Consider the following 24595-nt stretch of genomic DNA (forward strand, 5'->3'; position numbering starts at 1 on the left):
TAAACAAGTGGGACTACATAAAATTTAAAAACTTCAGCACAGCTAAGGAAACAATCTATAAAATGGAAAGGCAACTTTTGGAATGAGAGAAAATATTTGCAAACCATCTACCTGATAAGGAGTTCAGTTCAGTTCAGTCGCTCAGTCGTGTCCAACTCTTTGCAACCCCATGAATCGCAGCACGCCAGGCCTCCCTGTCCATCACCAACTCCTGGAGCTCACTCAGACTCACGTCCATTGAGTCAGTGATGCTATCCAGCCAACTCATCCTCTGTCGTCCTCTTCTCCTCCTGCCTCCAATCCCTCCCAGCATCAGAGTCTTTCCAATGAGTCAACTCTTTGCATGAGGTGGCCAGAGTACTGGAGTTTCAGCTTTAGCATCATTCCCTCCAAAGAAATCCCAGGACTGATCTCCTTCAGAATGGACTGGTTGCATCTCCTTGCAGTCCAAGGGACTCTCAAGAGTCTTCTCCAACACCACAGTTCAAAAGCATCAATTCTAGTATCATATATATATCATATATGAGTTTGCCAATTGCACTGATGCAATAGCAAAAAACAACAACAACAACAACAACTAACCTGATTAAAAAATGGTCAAAAGACCTAAACAGACATTTATCCAGTGAAGACATTTTTCCATATGGCCAAAATGGAACTGAAACCCTTTTACACTGTCTGTGGTGTAAATTGGTACAGTCATTAAAGAAAACAGTATGGAGGTTCCTCTAAAAAAGAAGTACCATATGATCCAGGAATCCTATTTCTGGGTGTGTATCTGAAGGAAGTGAAATCAGTATTTCTAAGAGATATTTACATGTCCATAGTCATTGTAGCATAGTTACAATAACTAAGGTGTAAAAGTGTCCATCAATGATGGATGCATAGATAAAGAAGTTGCATACACACAGGCACACAGGAGCATTATTCAGCCATGAGAAAGAAGGAAACTGGGAGATCCTGCCATTCGCAACACGTGGATGAACCAGAAGGACCATATGCTAAGTGAAATAAAGACCAATACTGTATGATCTCAATTATATGTGAAGTCTTAAATAAAATGGAGTTGAACTCAAAGAAACAGAGTGGTGGTTACCAGGGAATGGGGCATCAGGGAAATGGTGGCGATACTAGTCAGAAGGTAAAAGCCCTCAGTTATAAAGATGAATAAATTCTGGGGCTCTCACTCAGTTGGTAAAGAATCTGCCTGCAATGCGGGAGACTTGGGTTTGATCCCTGGGTTGGGAAGATCCCCTGGAGAAGGGAAAGGCTACCCACTCCAGTATTCTGGCCTGCAGAATTCCATGGACTGTGTAGTCCATGGGGTCGCAAAGAGTCAGACACGAGTGAGCGACTTTCACTTCCACTACAGCATGGTGACTGTAGTTAATAATACATACTTGACATCTGCTGAGAGTGGATCTCAAGCATTCTCACAACTGTAACAAAAAAGGTAACGGGAGGTGTTCATTAACCTGATTGTGGTAATCACTTCACAATGTGTGTGTAAATCAAATCATCACATTGTATACTTTAAATATATGGAGTTTTGTCACTTATGTAAAGCTAGGGGGGAAATAATCTTTCCTGATTATAGGTAATTTTAATTAATTTCATTGAACCCAAAAATCTGATTAAGAAGATGCACTGGATCTCTTTCTAAAGTTAGCTTCATCAGTGTGGTATACCGAGTGTCCACAAAGGAGAAAAACAGAGGATAAACTCATCTTTAAGCTGTCTGTTAACATTTTCACATAGTATGTTCCGTGTGTTTTTCAGTCTGCAGATACCTTGGCAAGTAAAGTGCCTCTAAATGTAAAGGAAAGGATCACAGTTTGAAGAAAGGACAACAAATATACCGATTTGCCTTGTATTTCAGATGCTCTAATGACTATGCTCTGTTGTTCTTTTGTACAGATTGACAGTTGGACCCATCACTTTAAAGTTATGCTTCACTTAAGTTTATGCATCGCTTGAAACCATATCAAGCATGTTGCTGAAAAAAGTAACAAACTATTGTTACTTTTTAACTATCTTAAAAAGTGCTTTTTTTAAAAATTTGTTGTAATTTTAAAAGTCAAATAACAGGAAAAGGCTTATGCACAAATTACAGTGGATTCTCTCCTCACTCACTGCACTTTCCCAGTTGAGATTCCCTCACTGAAGAGGCAACTGCTTTCAAATTTGAGCTGTTTATTTTGGCATTAACTCCAATCTATATTTATAGATAATATATATAAACCACTGTCTTTTGAGTTATCAAGTCTAGGTATTATTTATTGACTTCCTGTTATGATAAATGAGGGTTTAGGGCTCTCTACTTCTGCTTTCCCGCCTTCCAATACAGTTACATTACAACTTTTGCATATATTGCTATTTGATATATATATTACTATGTTCAATCAGTTATTTGCATCAAAGCATAGTAGTAAACTAGGACTGTCTTGCCACTAGACTTTAAATTTTTCTGAAGTTAATTCTTGCTTTCTTTTTACATTAGCTTTATTTTCTTTATGGCTATAGTAGTGCTATGCTCATATAGCTGACTCTCAAAAAAAAAAAAAAACCTGATTTGTATTATGTGTATTTGTTTGTATTGTATTTGATTTTTTTTTATTCATTTCAAGTTACCAATGTGAGGTCACTGAACAAGCAGTAGGGACAAGATGCGTGGTTTATTCTCGCAAACCACTGAGCTGTTACTAACTCTCTCATACCTACTAAACACCAGCATTGGGATTTTATCTTATTAATTATTTTTTAAATTGAAGTATAGTTGCTTTACAATGTTGTGTTAATTTCTGGTGTACAGCAAAGTTACACATGCATACATATATATTTTTCATGTTCTTTTCCATTATGGTTTATTATGAGATATTGAGTATCATTCCCCGTGCCATGCAGTATGACCTTATTGTTTACCTGTTTTATTTATAGTAGTTTTTATCTGTTAATCCCAAACTCCTACTAACTTATCCCTCATCTCTCCTTCCCTTTCTGTAACCATAAGCTTGTTTTCTATGTCTGTGAGTCTGTTTCTGTTTTGTAAATAGGTTCATTTGTATCATATTCTAGATTCCATATACATTGATATCATATGATATCTGTCTTTCTCTGACTTACTTCACTTGCTATGATAATCTTCAGGTACATCTGTTTTGCTGCAAGTGACATTATTTCATTCTTTTTTATGGCTGAGTAATATTCCTGTGTGTGTGTGTGTGTGTGTGTGTGTGTGCGCGCATACCACATCGTCTTTATCTGTTCATCTGTCAACACTTACGTTGCTTCTGTATCTTGCCTATTGTAAATAGTGCTGCAGGGAATATTGGAGTCCATATATCTTTTTGAGTTATAATTTGGTTTGGAATATATGCCGAAGAATGGAGTTGCTGGGTCATACAATAACTCGATGTTTAGTTTTTTTAAGGAGGAAACCCCATACTGTTTTCCCTGGTGACTGCACCAACGTTCATTCCTACCAACAGTATAATTAACCTGTGTGGCTCAGCTGGTAAAGAATCCTCCTGCAATGCAGGAGACCAGGGTTCCATCCAGGTTTGATCCCTTAGAGAAGGGAATGGCTACCCACTCCAGTATTCAGGCCTGGAGAATTCCATGGACAGTCCATGGGGTCACAAAGAGTCGGACACGACTGAGCAACTTTAACTTCACTTCACCAACAGTATAGGAGGGTTCCCTTTTTCCCATAACCTCTCCAACATAAATTATTTATAGACTTTTTAATGATGGCCATTCTGACCAATGAAGTGTACTACACTGTAGTTTTGGTTTGTATTTCTCTAATAATGGGCAGTGTTGAGCATCTTTTCGTGTGCCCATTGGCCATCTGTACCACAATGGGAGTTTTAAAATTAAGTTTTCCTCTTCTATTTTTAAAATTTCACTTCATAAGTAGACATATATGCTCTGAATCTTCTCTTTTGAACTTGTGAATATTTTAATAGGCCTTGGGACTTTTCTCTGCACATACTTATACTTACAGGAGATATCAGCGTGCTGTCAGAGTCGTCCGGGGCTCTATCCAGAACTCTGGGTTCTGGCTGGTGAAGACAGATGAAAGTTACGTCGTCTTGAGGTGGTATTTTGCTCGAGGAGTGGCAAGGCTGGGATGAATGGTGAAGCTATGGTGGTCTCATGCCAGGCTTGTCCCTGCCAGGCCGACTCATAGGCTTCTCTCCGAGGCTGCTTGCTTGAGATCACAGTCAGCTGGGGTCCTGCTCCACTTCCCTAACTGGCATGACTACCTATGTTTGGCACTTCAGCAATGCCTGGCACCATGCGTGCCAAGTGAGGGCTAGGGTGACGTATTTTGGCTGGCTGCTTCCAGAACTCGTTCGTAGAGTTGAGTTGGCCTCTTTGGGAACCTGGGGCCTTGGCCTGATCTCCAGGCTCTGCTCCTCTGGACCTGGGAGGATTGAATCAGGTCAGAGTTCTAGTTTCCTACAGAAACCACAAGTGAGCCACTCCTGTAGGCATCTCCAGGTTAACTGGGGCACTGCTGTTGACAGCTGGGTTTCACTTGATGTGCCATCTCCCAAGCATGGGGTTGGGGGTATGGGCCACCGTCCTTTTTGCATCTAGTGCTCTTCTGAGCCTAGCAGTATTTTGCCGTCATTCTTGGGGGTCCCACCGGTTTTTCTGGCCAGATGCCTTCTCCTTCTCTTGTGTTGGTTCATGGGCAAGACCAAGGTCATGCAGCCTTCCGTTCTGCAGCGTATCTTATAAAAAGGCTTCAAATTTTCTGATTCATCAATGGTCTTACCTCCTCCCTCCTACAGTGTGATCAGAGCTGAATTTTTCTTTCTCATTTTCCTTTAAAAATGTCCCAGTTTGTTTCAGTGGGAATTTGGTAGGGATGTTAAATGACTGGGCTTAAATCACTGTTTGAACCAAAAGTCCAGAATGGCTCTTTTGTAGTGATTCTGGGTATACCAACAATGCTGCTGTTTTGGACTGCAGAGAAAAATCTTCTTGGAAAAAGATAGCGATCTGGCACGTGAGGTTCCAGCAGCTCACAGTCTCTGCTGATTGTCAGCTGCTGTATCAGTCCTCTAGACAGGTCAGCAGGAGTTCTGAAGCGTAGATAAGGGTGAAAGTATTTTGTCTCTTGAAAGTAAAGATGAGATAGCTGAAGGAAGGAAGACTTAAGTGTTGTTACCGTGTGTGTATGATTGCATAACCTTTCTGAATCTGTGGCACACTTGTTTGCTGTGAAACGCAGAAGTGATCATTTTAAAAACTGAAGTTTAATTTTCTCCAGAGCAGTCTTTTCTCAAAGTGTGGTCTACAGGCCTCCTGCCAGGGAATTCTGGGCAGGGAGGGGCTTGTTACAAATTCAGGATCTCACTAAGGTGGTAGCAATTCTGGAATATGGCATTTTAAGGCCACACCTCCTCCCCCACCCCCTTGTTGGGTCTGTGCATGCCCAGGTTTGAGAACCCCTGATCTCAATCATTTGGTTTTTAGGGTTGCTAGTTTCTGCAAACTTCATTTATTTGTTTCTTTGTGGCTTTGCTAAAGTCGCCCTCTAATATAAAAACTGGTTAAAAAATCCCCCCTTGTGATCATTCATTTCTACCTGTTGTGTTTTAAACTCCAGGATACTAATTACTCAGTTTCATGGGTTGCTTTTTATTTCCAGACGTCTAACTCTGAACTTTGAATTTTTCCCACAGGGCCGAGAAAACAGAAGTCCTCAGTGAAGATCTGTTACAGGTAACAAAAGAAAGACTTTTTAAAGTGCTCCATTTAAATAAGAACAACAACAACAAACCCATAGGTAGAAAAAACCAAACAACTCAAAAAACCCATGGGGGAGAACTGAACCTTATGGTTCTTTGTTTTGGGGGGATTTTTCCCGAAACAGAATTAGCATGATTAGCATGGTTTTGAGCAGGAAAAGAAAAGCAGTTGAGTTGCACGGTGATAAAGCGGATCTGAAACTTTGGTGTCGTATTCTGAAGTTCAGATGGGGCTAGTCCCGTGTTCAAGTGCCAGGTGTGTGTGTGGGGCGGGGGGGGATGGCGGCGGAGCCTGGCTGGGCCGTCTGGGTGGTTGGCACCATGGTCTGGTCACGGGTCCCTGCAGGCCGCTGCATGGTGCCCTTGATGCAACAGGCTCCACCAGCTGCAGCAGTGACCCCACTAGCTCCAGCAGAGTTTGGCTTTTTTGCTCCATCTTATGCTTCTTTTCCCCCAAACTGAGCTAAGTTGGGTCCTGCAGGACTCAGAGTTTCAGTGACAGTGAACAGATCTCTCAGAACCACCCAGAGGCCCTAGGGTGGCCTCACATGGCTAGGCCAGACTTTCCTCTCTGTACAGGGAGGGGTGTTTCCTGCCGGGGACCTTAATTACGGCTACTCCATGCCATCTCTCAGAAGGCTTCTCTAACTGTGGGGCTGGCCGTTTCTCCCAGGAGGGCTGGGACCCTTATAGACACATCACTTCACCCAATCCCACTCCATCCCCACCCACACCGAATACTTCGAGAAAGACAGGACCTCTTCCACAGGCAGGTTTTGTTAAGACTTCTCCACCTGTCTCCTAGCCTTTTATTTTCATACGCTGCCTCACGTGTGCTCCAAGGAGTCCCTGGAGACCAGAGATCTGCTCCCAGATGGCTTTCTGTCTCTTTCCGTGGAGAGAAGGAGCTGCATAATTTAGAAAGACGCCTGTGCTCTGCTCCCACCCCATGCCAAAACAGTCTCCTAAATTATGACAGTCTTCTGCAGGTAGAAGATTTTAAGAGCACTTTTTTTTTTCTTTTTTTAAGGACTAGAAATGTTTATCAAGGACTAGGTTTTTAAAAAAAAGATTTATTAAGGAATCATAATCTTAAAAATAATTTTTTTTGAAGTATAGTTGATGTACAATATTATAGTTTAGGGCTTCCTGGGTAGCTCAGATGGTAAATAATCTGGAAACCCGGGTTCAATCCCTGGGTCAGGAAACTCCCCTGGAGAAGAGAATGGCTACCCACTCCAGTATATTTTCCAGGGGTAAATATTACCATGTACAGAGGAGTCTGGCGGGCTACAGTCCACAGGGTCACAAAGAGTCGGACACAACTGAGCGACTAACACACATATTGTAACTTAAGAATCAGATTCTTAACACTATTTCCCCACTAACTTTTATCAGATATTTCAAATCCATTTTCAGACTTTTAGAAATATTGTTTGTTCCAGTTCCACTAGGTTTTCCTGTGAGCATTCTCATTCCCACATCTCATGTCAGTAATTTCATCCCAAAGCCCTGAGAAGAGACCAGAGCTCTTGCTGGCAGGTGAAGGATTGCAGAAATCGTATGGGATTCAGACAGTGACTGTCTATTCTTGCCTCTCTGCTCAAACATCCACTAGGGCCTGAGGAGTTTGCTAGTTTCTAGAAATCCTTTTTTTTTTTTAATTTATTTTATTAAAGTATAGTTGATTTGCAGGGTTGTGTTAATTTCTGCTGTACAGCACAACGATTCAGTTATGTATATCTGTATATCCTTTCTCGTATTCTTGTCCATTTTGGTTTATCACAGGATATAGGAGCTCCTTATAACACAGATACTCCACGTCTGTAGCAGTTGTTTCCCTGCTCTGATTTCTGTGGGCTCTAGCCATAAAGAAGGTTTGTTGTGGTTCAAAGCTCTGAGTCTGGTGACCAGCCACCTGTATTCCATGCCAGGTCTGCCCTTAACTAGTTTGGTGGCCTCAAGAATTCTCTGCACCTCCCTCTGCCTCAGTTTCCACTTCCACATCTTTTGACTCTTCTCTAGAAGGAAAGTAATTGACATATCACCCCATGGGGTGGTTAGGAGGGGCTCATGGGTTAAGCGTGGTCAGCCCTGGGAGCAGAGCCTGGCCCGTAGTAAGGGGTAAATATTAGTAACTTGTCGATAAGATCGCCACTGTCTCAGCTGCAGAGGCTGTCTTGTTTCTGGTGTGAGACTTCCCTTAGTTTGCTTTTCCTCCTTCCCCTTTTCTTAGATCTCAGTTAGAGCAGTTCAAGAGGCCGCCCTTTTATCTTGTTTGTATAGAGTTTCCCCAAGAGGCTGTCAACCCCAGGAGGGCAAGAACCGCAGATTATTTACTCTTGTTTTTCTAATACCGTGTACAGGGATTCAGTATATACTTGTTCCTTCAACACATACTACCTTCCATTCATGGGCCAGGCAGTGATCAAAGCACTTGGGATAAATCAGTGACCATAACAGACCAAGGCTCTGTCCTTGTGGACTTTATAAAAGTGAAGTTGCTCAGTCATGTCTGACTCTTTGTGACCCCATGGACTGTAACCTGCCAGGCTCCTATGTCCATGGAATTCTCCAGACAAGAATGCTGGAGTGGGTAGCCATTCCCTTCTCCAGGGGATATTCCCGACCCACAGATCCAACCTGGGTCTCCTGCATTGCAGGCAAATTCTTTACTATCTGAGTCATCAAGGAATTCTAGAGGAAATTGGGGCTTCCTTCGCAGCTCAGTCAGTAAAGAATCTGCCTCCAACGCAGGAGACCTGGATTCTATTCCTGGGTTGGGAAGAACCCCTGGAGACGGAAATGGCAACCCACCCTGTTATTCTTGCCTGGAGAATCCCATGGACAGAGGAGCCTGGCAAGCTACAGTCCATGGGGTTGCAAAAATCAGACACAACTTAGCGATTAAACCACCACCAGTGGAAAATGGAATCACGTAAAAATGGAGTTTTCTGGGTTTCTCCCCCGACCCTGCTTTTATGGCCAATGGAGAATGTGTATTAATTTTCCAATGCCTTACAATCAGGTCATTATAATATTTGGGACAAGTGATGTGGCATCTGGTCCTAAATAAATGAGGCTGCAGATTGGGGTCCTGGTAGGGGCCCCAGGTCTGAAGAAGGGCTGCTTGAGAAGGAGGCCCCAAACCATCTCCTTGGGTAAAATGTTTTGGGGTAAAAATATATTCTGCTTGAAATCTGTTGATTTTTCTTTAAAATAGAAAGCATCCCTAAGGGCCTGCCCTCATTCTTAATGAGTCATCAGAATACACATTTTTGGCATTCCTTCCTGTAAAAAGCAGCTCTCTTTGCCATAAACAGCCATATCCCAGCAATAATATTTTGGGAAGCTAATGATGATGAGTGGGCCCCCGGAGTCAGAGTTTCTTACTGTTGGCTGTCCATTTTGCTTTAGAGGTTTGTTCTAAAACAATACATAAATAAAGGCAAAAACACCCCCACGCCCCACCATCCCAAGCCCAATAAGGAACAATAAGGAATAATTTTGAAAACGCTGATCTCAAGTGTCAGTTGCGGAGCACGTCTTTTGACTTTTCTGTCTGATGTACTGCGTGTGGAGGACTCCATTGCCACAGTCTGGAGAAAGCTGAATGTCCCCATGGCTTTCCCACTTGGCAGTGGGCCTGGGGCTGGCCTCAGCCTGTTCATCTGCGTGCTGCTGGTTGGACCTGGGGCTTTGCTGGTGCTGCAGTTAGTGTGTGACTTGGCCACTGCTCATCAAAGAGCAAGCTCTAGTCAGGACTGTCCCCTCCTCCTGCACATGGAGTCAGCCTTTAAGGGATCTGAAGCTTCACTGCAAAACCAGGGGCCGTTTTGGCCTCCGGGAGGGTATTTGACAATATCCAGGGACAGTTTTGATTGTCAGAAAGGGGCAGTTGGGTGCTACCAGCATCTAGTGGGTGGAAGCCAGAGATGATGCTGAACATACCGATAGTGCACAGGACAGCTGCCCCTAGCCCAGAATTATCCAGCCCAGTTGTCAATAGTGAGAAACCCTGGTGTAGGTGCATGGGAACCTTTTCCGTTTACACCCGAGAGCTGAAAAACTCGAAGGCAGGACACTTTTCCCTGCCTACATGCAGACTGCAGGAGAGGAGGCTGAGCTGGTTCCTGAGCCCCGCCAACCACTCATCTGTCTGTGCTTTCAGATTGAGCGGCGCCTGGACACAGTGCGCTCCATGTGCCACCATTCCCACAAGCGTCTCATGGCCTGCTTCCAGGGCCAGCATGGCACCGACGCGGAGAGGAGACACGTGAGTACCGGCTGGGACTCGGAGCCTGGCTCTCATGTCCCTGAGAAGCTCCTTGCCCTTTATCAGTTGATTTTTCCCAAGCAGCATCAGAAGGTTTGGCTGCAGGCATGAACCTTGTATGGCCATTCACGCTCACGACTCGTGCCTGACCATAGCGTTCTTTCATGCTTCCCTGAGCTGAAGGCCCTGCTCACACTGAATTCTCTGCAGGTGCTTTTAAAGAGTGAAAGTGAAAGTGAAAGTCGCTCACTCGTGTCCGACTCTTTGTGACCCCCTGGACTATACAGTCCATGGAATTCTCCAGGCCAGAATACTGGAGTGGGTATCATTTCCCTTCTCCAGGGGATCTTCCCAACCCAGGGATTGAACCCAGGTCTCACATTGCAGGCAGATTCTTTACCAGCTGAGCCACAAGGGAAGCCCTTTAGAGATTGTACTGTCAGTTAGAAATCCTTTGACGGCAGAACGCTGAAAGCCTGTCTTGAATTATCTGCTGCTGCTAAGTCACTTTCGTCGTGTCCGACTCTGTGCAACCCCATAGATGGCAGCCCACCAGGCTCCCCCATCCCTGGGATTCTCCAGGCAAGAACACTGGAGTGGGTTGCCATTTCCTTCTCCAATGCATGAAAGTGAAAGTGAAGTCGCTCAGTCGTGTCTGACTCTTTGCGACCCCGTGGACTGCAGCCTACCAGGCTCCTCCATCCATGGGATTTTCCAGGCAAGAGTACTGGAATAGGTTGCCATTGCCTTCTCCATGAATTATCTGAGAAAGTAGAATTAACTGACTTACTAATTGAAAAGTTCAGTAGTTGGGATGACTGCAGGTAAGGCTTGGTCTAGACTTCCAGTGATGTAACTAGGGCCTCAGTCTTTCCTTCTCTCCTCCGAGCTGCTTCAGTGTCTGCTTTATCCCTCATGGTGCAGGCTGGCTGCCAGCAGCCTCCACGGGCCACCTGCTTCTTTGTGCACATCCAACTGGAGTAGAGAGCATGTCTTCTTGTAGTGTCCTTAATGGAGTGAGGAAGCTTCTTTTTTCCCATACCATTGGCGGATAGAAGTCCCTTCCCATTGCACCGATGTGCGTTGGGTCACATTCTCCATTCCTGAACAACCTCCTCCCAACCCCCACCAGTTACGGTGGGTGGGGGTGAGTTTGGGTGAGGAGATGAGACTTGCTGGTTAGCTGAAGTTAATCACGGCTCACCCCAGAGTTTGGACTGTTGTCTTACCTCCAGCTTGTAGGCTCCATCAAAACCAGAATAGATCTCAGCAGGCCTCAGGATGCTGTTATAGGCAGGAGGAAGGATGGGCTCTAGGAAATAATCCGATGTCTACTCCAGGGTACATTTGTTCAAAGCGTCCCAGTCCCCATGTCCCTTGAGCAGAGCACAGCAGCCTCGTTCATCAGGCAGTTCCCTCCTTAGCATTACAAGTTCCCAGCCTATGAGCGTACTCTGACCCTTAGAAGCCCGTGTAACTTTAAAGTGGGAGTTTCGATGGCTTTCAGGGAAGCTATGATTTCCCATATTGTTTTATTTGTCACTAGATGTCTCTTAAGAACTAGTGGCAGATGATCTGTGTCATCTCCTTTGATATTTCCTACACATGTTTCTGGCCAGCTTGCCATCAGAACCAGGCCCAACCCACTGGTCCTGCCACCACTATGCCTTCACATTTTCCTGCCACGGCCTCTGCTCTGCTCCCCTGTTAATACCATCCCCTAAGGGTCTTCCATTCATCTCCTTATTCTCGCCTTCATACTCCTTGGGGCCCCTCCTCTCCTCATGGCTCCTAACTAATGTGTTTATTCAGGCACCTGTAAACCATGTTTTCTTTTTTTTTAAATTAAACTTTTGATTTTGTATTGGAGTATAGCTGATTAACAATGTTGTGATAGATTCAGGTGGACAGCGAAGGGGCTCGGCCATACATGTACATGTATCCATTCTCCCCCAGACTCACCTCCCATCCAGGCTCCTGTATAACCTTGAGCAGAGTTCTCTGTGCTCTACAAGTAGGACCTTGTTGGCACTTGCAAGCCATTTTCAATCAGCAAAATACTGCCTCCCCTGGTTGTCTATTTCAGCATGCATAACCTATTCTTCCTTCTGTGTTGACTTGTGAATTCCGTGCCCCCTATTATGCAGTCCAGGTTATCTTATATTTCCTGCTTGTCTTATCCTCTCCCTCCCATAGCTGCTTGATTTGCAAGTCCTGTGATTCTGTCTGTCTTTGTCTTGAATTCCTCACCTCCACTCCATCTTTACCACCTTCGCCTAAATGCAAGACCCAATTACTTCTCATGTGGACTGTTCAGTCACTTCTTGAGCTACATTGTCTGCCTTTAATTTCCTTCTTTTTTCTAGCCTTTCTTCAGTGTGATCACCAGAGTTGGTTTCCTCAAGTACAAATTGATCCTGACTTCCCTGGGGGTCCAGGGGTTAAGACTCTGCACTTCCAATGCAGAGGGCACAGGTTCGATCCCTGGTCAGGAAACTAAGAGCCCACATTCCATGCAGAGAGGCCAAAAAGCAAACACAAACAACAGAAAAGTTGATCCTATTATCCTTCTGCATGGTTTAATATTTTATAGATTACACTCCATTTAAAATTGTTATAAAATATTGGCCGTTTTCTCTGTGCTGTACAAAATATCCTAAAGTCCAAGCTCTGTAGAGGACTTGTGTGTGTTCAGTCACTCAGTTGTGTCCAACTCTTTGAGACCCTATGAAGTGTAGCCCACCAGGCTTCTCTGCCCCTGGGATTATCCAAACAAGAATACTGGAGTGCGTTGCCATTTCCTTCTCTAGGGGATCTTCCTGACCTAGGGATTAAACCTGCATCTCCTGTATTGCAGGAAGATTCTTTACCACTGAGCCACCTGGGGAAGATGACTTGAGCCCATCATAATCTGATCAAATTTTCCTTATCAGTCTCACTATTTCCTGCTTCCTCCCATTCATGCCACAGGTCATTGCCCTTCACACAGAGCTGTCTTCTTGTTCCTTTGGTCTACTTTGAGACACAGCCCAGGACCAAGAATGGACACCAGAGGAGGAGAGGGGTAGTTACAGGAGGCTTCCTGGAAGAGGCAGTAGCCTAGCTGTAAAGGAGAAAGAGTGTCAGGTGATGGCCCTCTTCAGGCAGCAGGGGCAAAGGTGTATCACCCTCATTTCTGAAACCTAATGCCTTAGCCTTCGTTTTCCAACCTCAAATCAAAGTGCCCAAGACAGGCTCTGAGAATGTCTATAGTCTGCACGTGGGAAGAGGAGTCACTATGGAAATGACAGGTGATAGGTGGCCATCAGATGTCAATCATGTTGAGAAAATCACAGCAGTCTCTCAGGCTCGAGGAAATACCGGAGGAGCCTCCCCCAGTCCCCATCAAAAGCTTACACGCTTGGAGAGAGGCAAGAATTGGAGGGAAGAGAGACGTAGCAGGTGGCCTTCTCAACCCAAACTTCTCAGCTTATATTGTGGGTCATACATGTTAGATCTGAAATTATTTTTGAGCAACTGGCGTGCCTTTTGTAAATTAGGACACCCTCAGCCATCTCTGTGGAGGTGTCTGATGTGAATAGACAGCATCTTCATTAATCAGCTCAAGTGTCAAATGAGCGGAATGTCTGTAATCTGGACATTAGGAAACAGGATTGTTGTGCTTGGGAGTCAGGGCATGGAAACCACAGCTTAGTTACAGCTGGGTACTTGAATGATACGTGTCAAAATAAACTCTTCTCTTTATGATTTGTTTCCCCATAGCCCTCCATCTAGAGTTGCACAAAGTATATTTCTCTTCCTTACTGCGTTGAGCATACATTAAGTTCCCTTAGAAAGGGAGCATCACTAAAAGGTATGAATTATCCTCTATTGTGATCAAGTGTACTGCTTGTTTTCTTATAGCTTCCTAGTCTAGAAAGGTGAAAGCCAGAAGCGTCCCCTTGTAGGACAGATAAAGCCTGTTGTTCGTTTATTTGAAAATAACCTGATGGGGAAGGGAGATGGTAAACGTATTTGTTGTTATTTATTTTAATTTATTTTTTATGTTATTTTGTTTAATTTTTGCTGCACCATGCCGCGTGTGGGAACTTAGTTCCCTGACCAGGGATCGAACCCATGACCCCTGCATGGAAGTGCACTGGACGGCCAGGAAAGTCCCCATTGTTATTTATTTTTAAATTTAAATGTACCATTTTGAATGGGCTGTCCATTTACATGGTCAAAATCTATAATATTCAAGTGAACGTAACATGATGTCTCTCCCAGCTCTGTTCCCTGGGCACCCAGTCCCCATCTCCAGGACCACCAGTAGTAGGAGTTTCTTGTATAGCCTTCCAGAGAAATTCTATAAGTATGTTGAGTGGACCCCTTTGAAAGCAGGAAAGGCAGGTGCTGTGCATGAGGTCGAGGCAGAGCTATGCCACAGCAAGGTGAACCCTGGGTTTTAAACATGAGTGCTGTTCCTACTTGGAAGGCAAAATGACATGAGGTACTGCAGCATTGAAAGCATTTTTATTAGCAGTTTATGGTGTTATGACCAACACCATATGTGCAGCTGTCCTGGCATCTTCTGCCCGTATTCTGAGATAAACCACCAGCCAGGTATGGACAGACTCTGAACTGGGGCTCGGGCCATCAGCACCAAGATCTGGCTCCATGCCCTCACCGGGGTGCCTGGTCAGGCTACGTAAGCGCCCTGGGCTTCCCATTTCCCAGCCACACTATGTGAACATTAATCAGATGACCCTTACGGTCATTTCCAGCTGAAAAACCAATCTCTGATAGGAACAGAAATGGTTTTATGCTTAAAAATCTTTTTTGGATATTTAGCTTGATATTTTCAAATTTTTAACTGAAGCAAAATCTTTATGATTACAGCCAATGTAAGAGCCAGTTTAAGAATGAGTATTCTAGCAGTTTTTGAAATTTGAGCAGTTCATGGCATTTATTTGCCATGATAATCAGAGGGCATGATCTGTGTCTTATGTCCCATGTCCCTAGTGCGTGGGACATAGTTTGCTATTGATTAATCAGTAATTATAGTAATAGCAACAACAACAGTAATAATAGCAGCTTACATCTACTAAGTACTTGCCATGTGGGGGGTTGCTTGACCTTGATATATCTCCTTTAATCAACAGACAGCCCTAGGACCCTTGTACTGTTAGCCCTAATTTCCAGGCATGAGGAAATGAACACAGAGGTAAAGTCAGACAATTGATACCTTTGAGACCAGAATCTAAACCTAAACAGGTATCTCTTATCTGTGCAGTGTACCTGGAGAAGAAACCAATGATTGATGATCTGACGCAGGTAATTAAGAATGGGTGTCAACTCTAATGAAAAAAAAGTAAAACCCCATTGTCTTCTGCCTTCCAGAAAAAACTCCCTCTGACAGCTCTCGCTCAGAATATGCAGGAAGCATCAACTCAGTTAGAAGACTCTCTCCTGGGGTAAGAATTGACTGCTATCAGAAAGAGAGCCAAGCGCCCTGTGGGTTGGTGGAAGTGGGTGGCTGGGGGGCGGCCTCCTGTGTGACCAGAGGGACCGTGAGCGTGATGGCATGGCCCATCTGCCAGGGGATCGGCTCAGGCACCAGGGGAGGCCCCTGGGATGCTAGAGAATCTTTCTTTTAATAGAAGCAGGGATCGATGCTACCGAGGGCCAATAATGAAGTAATTGATAGGTCAGTGTTTATTCTGCTGAGCCTGTCAGCTCTCTCCTGCTGTAACACGGGCCCTCCTTTCCCAGCTGGTATGACCTTTGGATTTTTCAGCCCATTTCCAGGGTCTGCCATGCTCTGCGCCCTGTAGTTCTCTGTCGTTCTTTGAAGGGCACTGCCTAGGCTGTGAAGACAGAAAACAGATACAGTGTAATGAACTTCACTATTATTTTCTAGCAGACAAAAAACAAAATAGAATAATGAACTTGATGTATGTTTTAAACGATTTTCAGAGTGCTTTTGAGAATACTTGGCTGTCCCCTGACCCAAGGGCCTAACCTTTCAGTGAGTTGCCACCTCACTGTTTACACACATCCCACCCCTGCATACACACAGTGTACCTGAGATAGTCTTATTCATTTTAAAGAACAAGCCTGTGGACTCACGCCCTAATAAATTTATAGCATTTTTAAGGCTCTATCATGGAGCGCCCTAAGGTGTTCCCATCGTGGGGAGTGCGGAGCTGGCTCTGTGGGCTTTGCGGGCCAGATTTAATGGATGTACATGTGTTGTTGGGGCATCTTGTTTTTTAAAGGAAGATGCTGGAGACGTGTGGAGATGCTGAGAATCAGCTGGCTCTGGAACTCTCTCAGCACGAAGTCTTTGTGGAGAAGGAGATTGTGGACCCTCTGTACGGCATCGCAGAGGTGGGGGCTTCAGTGGGGGCTGGGCAGGGAAGGTTCACTTGTATCTGAAATTTTAACAATCAGTGCTTTTGACGTTTATGCTTCTTTTTGGATATAAGGGGAGTAAGCGGAGGGTACAAAATCCTTTGCCTAAAGAGAAAAACCATTTGTAAATAAAGATTACACTTTCAAATGTTAAACTGAAAATCCTGGAGCTCGTCCCACATGGTGTGTTGGTGTGTTCTTCTTTGCAGGTTGAGATTCCCAACATCCAGAAGCAGAGGAAGCAGCTCGCCAAGCTGGTGTTAGACTGGGACTCGGTCAGAGCCAGGTAAGATAAAGCTGAAAAATAACCCATAATGTGGTCTTCCATGACATCCCTGGTAACCATCCCCCTCCTCAACACAGATAAAGACCACTGGGTGGACAAAGCGGAAGTCGCCGCAGACTCACACACCTGACTGACCGAGTCACAACCCACTTACACCTGCTTTCCGGCCCCATTCTCCCAGCGGGATGGTGTTAGAACACCCTGCTGTTAATCAACCAACAGTGAAAGAAGACAGGAAAAAGAAAAAAAACCTAAGTGTATTCGGGGAAGAAGAGACAGTTCTAAGAAAAACTAAGAGCCTTACTCTTGGAGTAGTGGAGAGTAGGAATAAATAGATCTGTGACCTTAGCAACCGCGAAGGGTCCCACTGTGTCAAGATACACTCGTGCGCTTTTGATTATTTTTCACAGTCAAGGGATTCTGTGCTCCACTCCATCCTAGAACAGGCATTCCTTCACATTGCACGTGCTTGTGGAGAGCAGACAGGACTCAAGGAAGGGAGTAAATGGTCCTTGCTTCCCAGAGCATAGTTTCATTTGTCAATTGTCACATTTTATCGAACGTCTCTTCCCCTCTGACCTTCCTCTCATCTGCACTTTCCTGTGGTCTCTTTTCCACAAGATGAAAGCACTGCGGAAAGGGGAACTTGGTTTCCTTCCAGATAAAGGGAAAGAGCCTGACTGTAAATTTTAAAAACATGTAAGAAACTGCTTACGTTCTGCCAACAACCAGAAACAGGAAGAACTATATCTGAAGCTGTGTCTGCAAACAGATTAAAAAGCACTTTTATCTTTAACTCATCACTGCAGACCTTGTAATCTATTGTATACTCAAATGTTTTACTGTATCAGAGAAAACATGCGATACATTCAGAAAAGCTGGGAAAATAATTCAAAATACAGTATAATTAACTCAAAAATAGAAAGAAAGAAATGCTGTGCTCAACAGGGAGGAACTAAGTAAAACCAAGTAACCATCCCAGAGGGCTGGTGTCAAGTGACCTGTCTATCAGTGCTCCGGGCTCCAGCCTCAGCTCCATCCGTGAGGGCGTTTGTATCGATGATTCATATGAGAAGCATGGGGATAAGGGAGATGCCCTTATAGGCCCGATCCTTTCTTACACCTTATACGGGGATTGACAAGCTTTTTCTGTTAAGGGCCAGATAATAAATATTTTCAGCTTTGCCACCCAGATGCTCCCTGTTCCGGCTACTCAGCTCTGCAGTTGTAGCGTAAAAGTAGCCCTGGGCAATGTGTAAATGCATGAGCAAGGCTGTGTTTGAATAAAACTTTATTTGCAAAACAGGTGGTTTTGCTGAGCCCTACTTTGTTAATAGTCGTCATTGCGCTCTTGTGAACTAGATGTGGTTATTTCTGTTTGGCAAATAAATGGAGACACAGCCACCATTTACTGACTTTCTGTGTGTCAGATGCTTTTACTGCAGATTGAGAGAGTCTGTAACAGGGCTGCATTTCCTTGTTTCTAAGATGCCATGGAGTGTCAGATGCACCACTGATTTAATACCCATCTTCAAGAGGGAAATGAAATAGAAACACCACTGTATTAAATGTACAAATCAATTGGTAAGACACATCCTGATATAACAAATGTTGAGGTGATAAAAGAGACATCTAGGAATTAACACGTGGTGAAAATGGTAATTGCCACCACCTGCCGGGTGCTTGCCACATGCCAGTTACACATACGTGATATGTCAGTTCTTCGATTCTCGCACCAGTCCCTATCAGTTTGCCTGTTCATGTTTTCAGCAGACATGAAGTAGATCTTTACTGTGAATCAGACTCTATCAGATACTAAATGCAGAGACCCTTCAGTGAAGGTTGTTGGGGGACGGGGGTTAGGAGGTTATGTGATGTCTCCTACTTTGAGAGGAGACTTGTATTGCAGAGACAGGAGGGACGTGCACATGGCATGTCTATGACTCGCTTTGGCCCTGAGACATACTAAACAGCAGAGCTAGGATTCTGAACAAAGTCCATCATCATCTTGCCATCTGTGTACGTGTGATTAGAATCTTGTGGCCAGAACCAGTATCGGGGAGTGCAGGCTGCCCAGTGGTAGATTTTTGCTGAAGAAAAGGAAGAATCTTTTTATGGTTAATTGAACAAAGCTGTGAGTCACTCTTGCTGGAGTTGGTTGAGCAGTATTATAGATGCCTACCTGCCCGCAATTTACATCTGCAACACACGTATCCTGTAGGAGATTTCAACACTGATTCTCTCATCCTGCGTTTGTGGCCCCATTCATTTAATGATGAGAAGCTGAGATAGATGAATATTTCCATGTTAGTTTTACTTATTCCTGTTGTTTTTCCCTAGAGGAAAATGGTAACAGCTAACATCAAGTGGGACTCCATCACGTGCACACGCATATACACATGTTTGTTCTCTCCTTTGTTGCTTAGGACATTTCTGGCATGCAAATGGTATTTGTTTTCTTAGTTTTGCAGATGAGACAACCTGAGGCACAGAGAGGTTAGACCATTGCCCAAGGTCACACAGCTCATGAAGGCAGAGCCGAGCTTTAGACTTGAGCCTGTCAGACTTCAAAGTCAATGCTTTTTCCATCGCCGCTTTGCTTTAGCACATTTACTGAAGCCTCGTTGTGGAGGAGGGCACCATATCAGGAGCATGAAAGAGTGGGGCAGAGCCTTTTGAGGGCAATGCAGTCATCTGGGAAGCTGGAGAAGTTGCTAACATGGGTTCTCATCTGCATCCTTATAACATCCATGTTTAAATTTGAAGTGCTAGAACTTTCCACAATAGCAGGTATGTCCATATTTAAAAAGAAGTCAAAACACACTTGAAAACCGAAGAGAAGTTGTTTTAGAGTGTTATTCCCCATACATCGCCCCCCCCCCCCCGCCCCCCCGCCGTGACTATTGCTATATTTTTGGGGGGAAGGGAGTTCTTTTGACTTACTGTGAAAGGAATGTAAACATTCCACATTATGTTTCAGATTTGCTGTAGCTTTTGTCTTTGGAGTATTAATCCTTACAGGTGATTTTAATTCTTAAAGTGCTTTCACTGCTATCGATTACTAGCTCCATGACTGAAGTTCTGGCTTTCACTTGCTGAAAGTAGTCACAGGTCAGGACAGTTGTTGGCAGTGTTATAAGGGGTCCTGAAGAGCAGCAACGGACCCCCAGTGGCACAGGGAACGTTCCAGATCAAAGAAAGAGAACAAGGGGGTATTTCATGGCGACGATCCCGAGATTGGACGCTAGAGGAAGAAGTTCCATGGACTGATTTCCAGCAGTGGGGCTCGCAAGAGACAAGGTGTGTCAGTTCTGCTCGGAGCAGACAGCTCCTCCCGGCACTACGAGGGTCCGGTCCCGGCGGGAAGCCTGCGTCACTTCCACCAGTTTCCTTTCTTAGAGGATAAGCTCCAGAGAAGCTGGCATTCTAGGTACTGACATCCCAGGTAGAATCAGTTTTGGGAAAGGAATCTGTCTCTGCTAGATCCTCGACTCCATAAGATTGCATATATACAGTGGCTTCTCAGATAATACCTACCCCTCTGTTTTTGTAGGTGGAACCAGGCTCACAAATCTTCAGGAACCAACTTTCAGGGGCTTCCATCAAAAATAGATACCCTAAAGGAAGAGATGGATGAAGCTGGAAATAAAGTAGAACAGTGCAAGGTAGGAAAATTCCCTAAGGAATGTGTACTTAAATCAGTCTTTTGGTTTTTGCAAGTGATGGATGAAAGGTCAAATATTGCAAATTATTTAATGTCTTATATAATTCCTGTTAGAATTCCCTGAATGATATTCAAGGTGGTTTCTATTTTCTTCTTCCTTCTTTATTTTCCAAGACTCTACATTGCTTTATAATCAGAATAAAACATTATTTTTAAAATTCAAGTAGGATATTTTTTAAAAACTTGATTAAAATGTCTAAACTTATTTAAAACAAAGATTTTAATAGATATACCTATGGCTGATTCATGTTGATGTATGGCAGAAACTAATACAATATTGTAAAGCAATTGTCCTCCAACTAAAAATAAATAAAATAAAGAATGGGGGGAGATAAAGGGAAAAAACTATAGACAAACATATCATAAAAGTTATGGGCATTAAAATAATGCAGAGTAAGCACAAAAACAGAATCATATAGGTTTTCTAGAATGAATGCTATTATGTTTAAGGGTTGAATATATGGTCATAATATGTCCACAAGAAAGGGAAGGATTATTTTTAAGATGTTGCTAGGACAGTTGGTTTCTCACTTGGGAGAAATATAAAATTTGTATCTCATAAATTAAATTCCAGGCTAGGTGGTTAAGTGATCTTATTCTCTATGCATTTATCTACGAAAATAGATGTTTATTCCAAATGTTATTTGAAGTGGTAAAGAAGCAAGTCTTTGGTGAGTCTTAGAATCATGGCCTGAAACTTTTCTTCCTCTTATTATTCACCATTTTCCAAAACTGGCATTAGGACTGGATGTTTTGGTTTATTCAGGTTATGCTGTAATTCACTTTTAAAGATAGGAAACCTTGGACAATTTGCAATAAAACGACTTGTTGAAAATAGTATAGTGGGTAAGAATTAATACTGAAGTCATGCCATACCCTTTGCATTTAAAAAGATGGTAACCACACAAATGCTTCTGATAAAAGCCTCACATTGGCTTTTTCTTGTTTAGAGAGTTGAGGCTTTTCCATTGTTGTTCATATCTGGTCTAACCTAGCTCTCGGCTGCTGGTTCCTTATTGGAAATAAATTTGGCTAGCAGTTTGGGTGTCTGAACTGGTGCATTATGGGCTGATGTCTCTTCTCTGAACTTCCACACCATGGCTTGTCAGAAAGTCAAATGGTGAAAACTTAGGAAAATATTTTCTGTCTCCTCCTCTCTTTATGTTAACTTCCAGTTCCCTAAGATAGTTAGGAAACTATTTTACCTACTATGAAACTACCTACCATAAGGTAGTTTCCTAAGATGTAAGTTCTGCTTCACTGATTCTCTCTTTTGCTATGTATGATCTGATGTTTAATAAACATCGAGTTTTGAATTCCACTGACTATATTTTTCATTTTAAAGTTCTAGTTCTTCAAGTCTGCCTTTTTTGATAGTGCATTATTCTTTTTTAATGTTTTCAGTCACTTATGTATGCTTAAGTCTTTGTTCATTTTGTTTTCTTAAATTTTCTGGGAGAGTTTCCTTTATGGTGGACTGTTTCTCCTTTATGGTGGACTGTTCTTCAGTTTTGTATCATGAGCTTATTTTAAGAGGGACTTTATCTGTGGGCCTTCTTGGGATTAGGAGTCAGTCTCCCAGAGAGTATTGCCAGCCCAGGGCAATTTTAAACTAAACTTTCTCATTTTAAGGATTTCTAGACCATACATATAATCAACTCAAACTTCAAACCCTCATGAAAGTAGATCTGTATTTGAGAACTCTCAGGGAAATGTTTTACTCTCCTAGATCCAGAACCCTATCCAAAACAGAAAGTAGTACACTAAAAAAAAAAAATATATATATATATATGTATATGAAATTCTAGATGTATATATATGAAAATTTGAAATATGGATATATCCAATTGCCCAACTTATCAGTTTTAAGCGAATTTTTATGTAATTCATTTTGTTGTTGTTCAGTCACTAAGTTGTGCCCAGCTCTTTGTGACCCCATGGACTGCAGCACACTAGGCTTCCCTGTCCTTCACTATCTCCCAGAGTTTGCCTCAAACTCATGTCCATTGAGTCGATGATGCCATCCAACCATCTCATCTCTGTCACCCCCTTCTCTTGTCTTTCCTTCCAGTGAGTTGGCTCTTCGCATCAGGTGGCCAAAGTATTGGAGCTTCAGCTTCAGCATCAGTTCTTCCAGTGAATATTCAGGGTTGATTTCCTTTAGTATTGACTGATTTGATTTCCTTGCTGTCCAAGGGACCCTCAAGAGTCTTGTTCAGCACCGCAGCTCAAAAATCAATTCTCTGATGCTCAGCCTTCTTTATGGTCCAACTCTCACATCTGTACATGACTAATGGAAAAACCACAGCTTTGACTATGCAGACCTTTGTTGGCAAAGTAATGTCTCTGCTTTTTAATATGCTATCTGGGTTTGTCATCGCTTTTCTTTCAAGATTTCCATGAATTCTTTTAATTTCATGGCTGTAGTCACCATCTGCAGTGATTTTAGAGCCCAAGAAAATAAAATTTGTCATGGTTTCCACTTTTGCCATGAAATGATGGTATCAGATGCCATGATCTTAGTTTTTTAAATGTTGAATTTTAGGCCAGCTTTTTCATTCTCTTTCACCCTCATCAAGAGACTCTAGTTTCTCTTCACTTTCTGCCATTAAGGTGGTATCATCTGCATATCTGAGGTTATTGATATTTCTCCAAGCAATCTTGATTCCAGCTTGTGAGTCATCCACCTCAACATTTCACATGATGTACTCTGCATATAAATTAAATAAACAGGTTGACAATATACAGCCTTGATGAATTCCTTTCCCAATTTTGAACCAGTCCTTTGTATGTTAGTTCAAATATCAAAAGTAAACAGTATAAAGTCTTTCTTCCGCCCTTGTCCTTCTCCTCCTAATTCCTACTGCTCCCAACAGGTAACCCCTGTTATTAAGCAAACCCTCTTGCTTTTTTTCCTAAAAGTATTTTTCTACAAACATGGTGGTAAAAATCTTTTCCTCTCCCTCTTTTACACTTTTACTATACCAGAAGTAATGTTCTATGTTTCATGTCTTAATAAACCTTAGAAGTTTGTTATCAGGCCATACCTAATAAGATCAGGCAATAATAAGCGTACTTATTCTTTTCATCATCCCTATGTATGAGCATACCAATCAGTTGATGGACATTTAGTCTGTGGCTGTGTCATCACGTTTTGCTCTTGGAGTTCATGGACATCAATTCTCAGATGCTGTTTGCTTTCACATCTCTTTTCTTCAATGACACATCTCCTCTTCCACTTACTCAGGATCAACTTGCAGCGGACATGTACAACTTTATGGCCAAAGAAGGGGAGTACGGCAAATTCTTTATTACGGTAAGCACTTTGCCCTGGCGAGACATGAAAGCACTGTAAAAGTTGAGTCATTTTAGCTTTTTTTGCAAAAGATGTCATTTTTGGTTTTGCTCAGCCATTGTGTGTATGTCCATCCAATGCTAACGTTACTTTTGTTTTTGAATGTGGGTCTGTTCTCAGTTATTAGAAGCTCAAGCAGATTACCATAGAAAAGCATTAGCAGTCTTAGAAAAGGCCCTTCCCGAGTTGCGAGCCCATCAAGGTAACGTAACCTGCGTGCTGGCCTGATGCCTCCTTCTTGCCTCTGCCACTTCCGCCTTTGTTCTTCTTCACCCAGCTCCTTTGCATGCATTTCCTCTGGACAAAGCTGCTCTGCCTAGGCGGGCACTGTTCCCCAGCACACTTTCATCTTCCCTTGCTGCATTCTCTAATTTCTTCCAAGCCCAAATTAACATACTAATGGAACATTCGCAGTTCTTCTGAAACCTTCAGTTGAAGAGAAAGCTGCACCCTTTGGGGGAGCGCCTATTTTTCTGTCTTCTAAATAGGCTCAAAACCTTCTAGCCTCTAATTACCTTCTCCCAAACCCGTTATTTGTTCCATAGGACGTTATTCTGGCTCTGGGATTCCAGGAGCATACATTCTAAGAAAAAAGTTGGGGGCTTCCCAAAAGAAATTTTAGAAGCCGGTACCTGATACCACAGCATTAGGCATGTAATCAGTGTGATTGGGTCATGAGAACATGACCACCTCATTCAGATCTTGTTCTCATCAGCACTCACTTTGCCCACTATGTTCAGGCACATTGCTGATCCTACCCTTGAGTTATGAGCAGTCCGAACTTTCCCGTGATGCT

General features: G+C 43.2%; 1 protein-coding gene across 5 annotated transcripts in view; it reads left to right on the forward strand.

The window, feature by feature from the left end:
• Positions 1–24595, forward strand: part of ARHGAP17 (Rho GTPase activating protein 17) — a 96769-nt gene that overhangs the window by 35029 nt on the left and 37145 nt on the right. For all 5 annotated transcript variants that reach the window (XR_008200658.1, XM_052653110.1, XM_052653127.1 and 2 more), the window contains exons 2-9: positions 5700–5739; positions 9937–10041; positions 15421–15494; positions 16299–16410; positions 16644–16720; positions 20274–20385; positions 23692–23760; positions 23920–24001. Coding sequence is in view for 4 of the 5 variants with exons in the window: in XM_052653110.1 (XP_052509070.1) it covers positions 5700–5739; positions 9937–10041; positions 15421–15494; positions 16299–16410; positions 16644–16720; positions 20274–20385; positions 23692–23760; positions 23920–24001 (671 nt within the window). In the remaining variant the exon portion in view is untranslated. The remainder of the gene's footprint in view (positions 1–5699; positions 5740–9936; positions 10042–15420; positions 15495–16298; positions 16411–16643; positions 16721–20273; positions 20386–23691; positions 23761–23919; positions 24002–24595) is intronic.

Source organism: Budorcas taxicolor, chromosome 2 (genome assembly GCF_023091745.1).
Source record: "Budorcas taxicolor isolate Tak-1 chromosome 2, Takin1.1, whole genome shotgun sequence".
NCBI classification, from domain to species: domain Eukaryota; kingdom Metazoa; phylum Chordata; class Mammalia; order Artiodactyla; family Bovidae; genus Budorcas; species Budorcas taxicolor.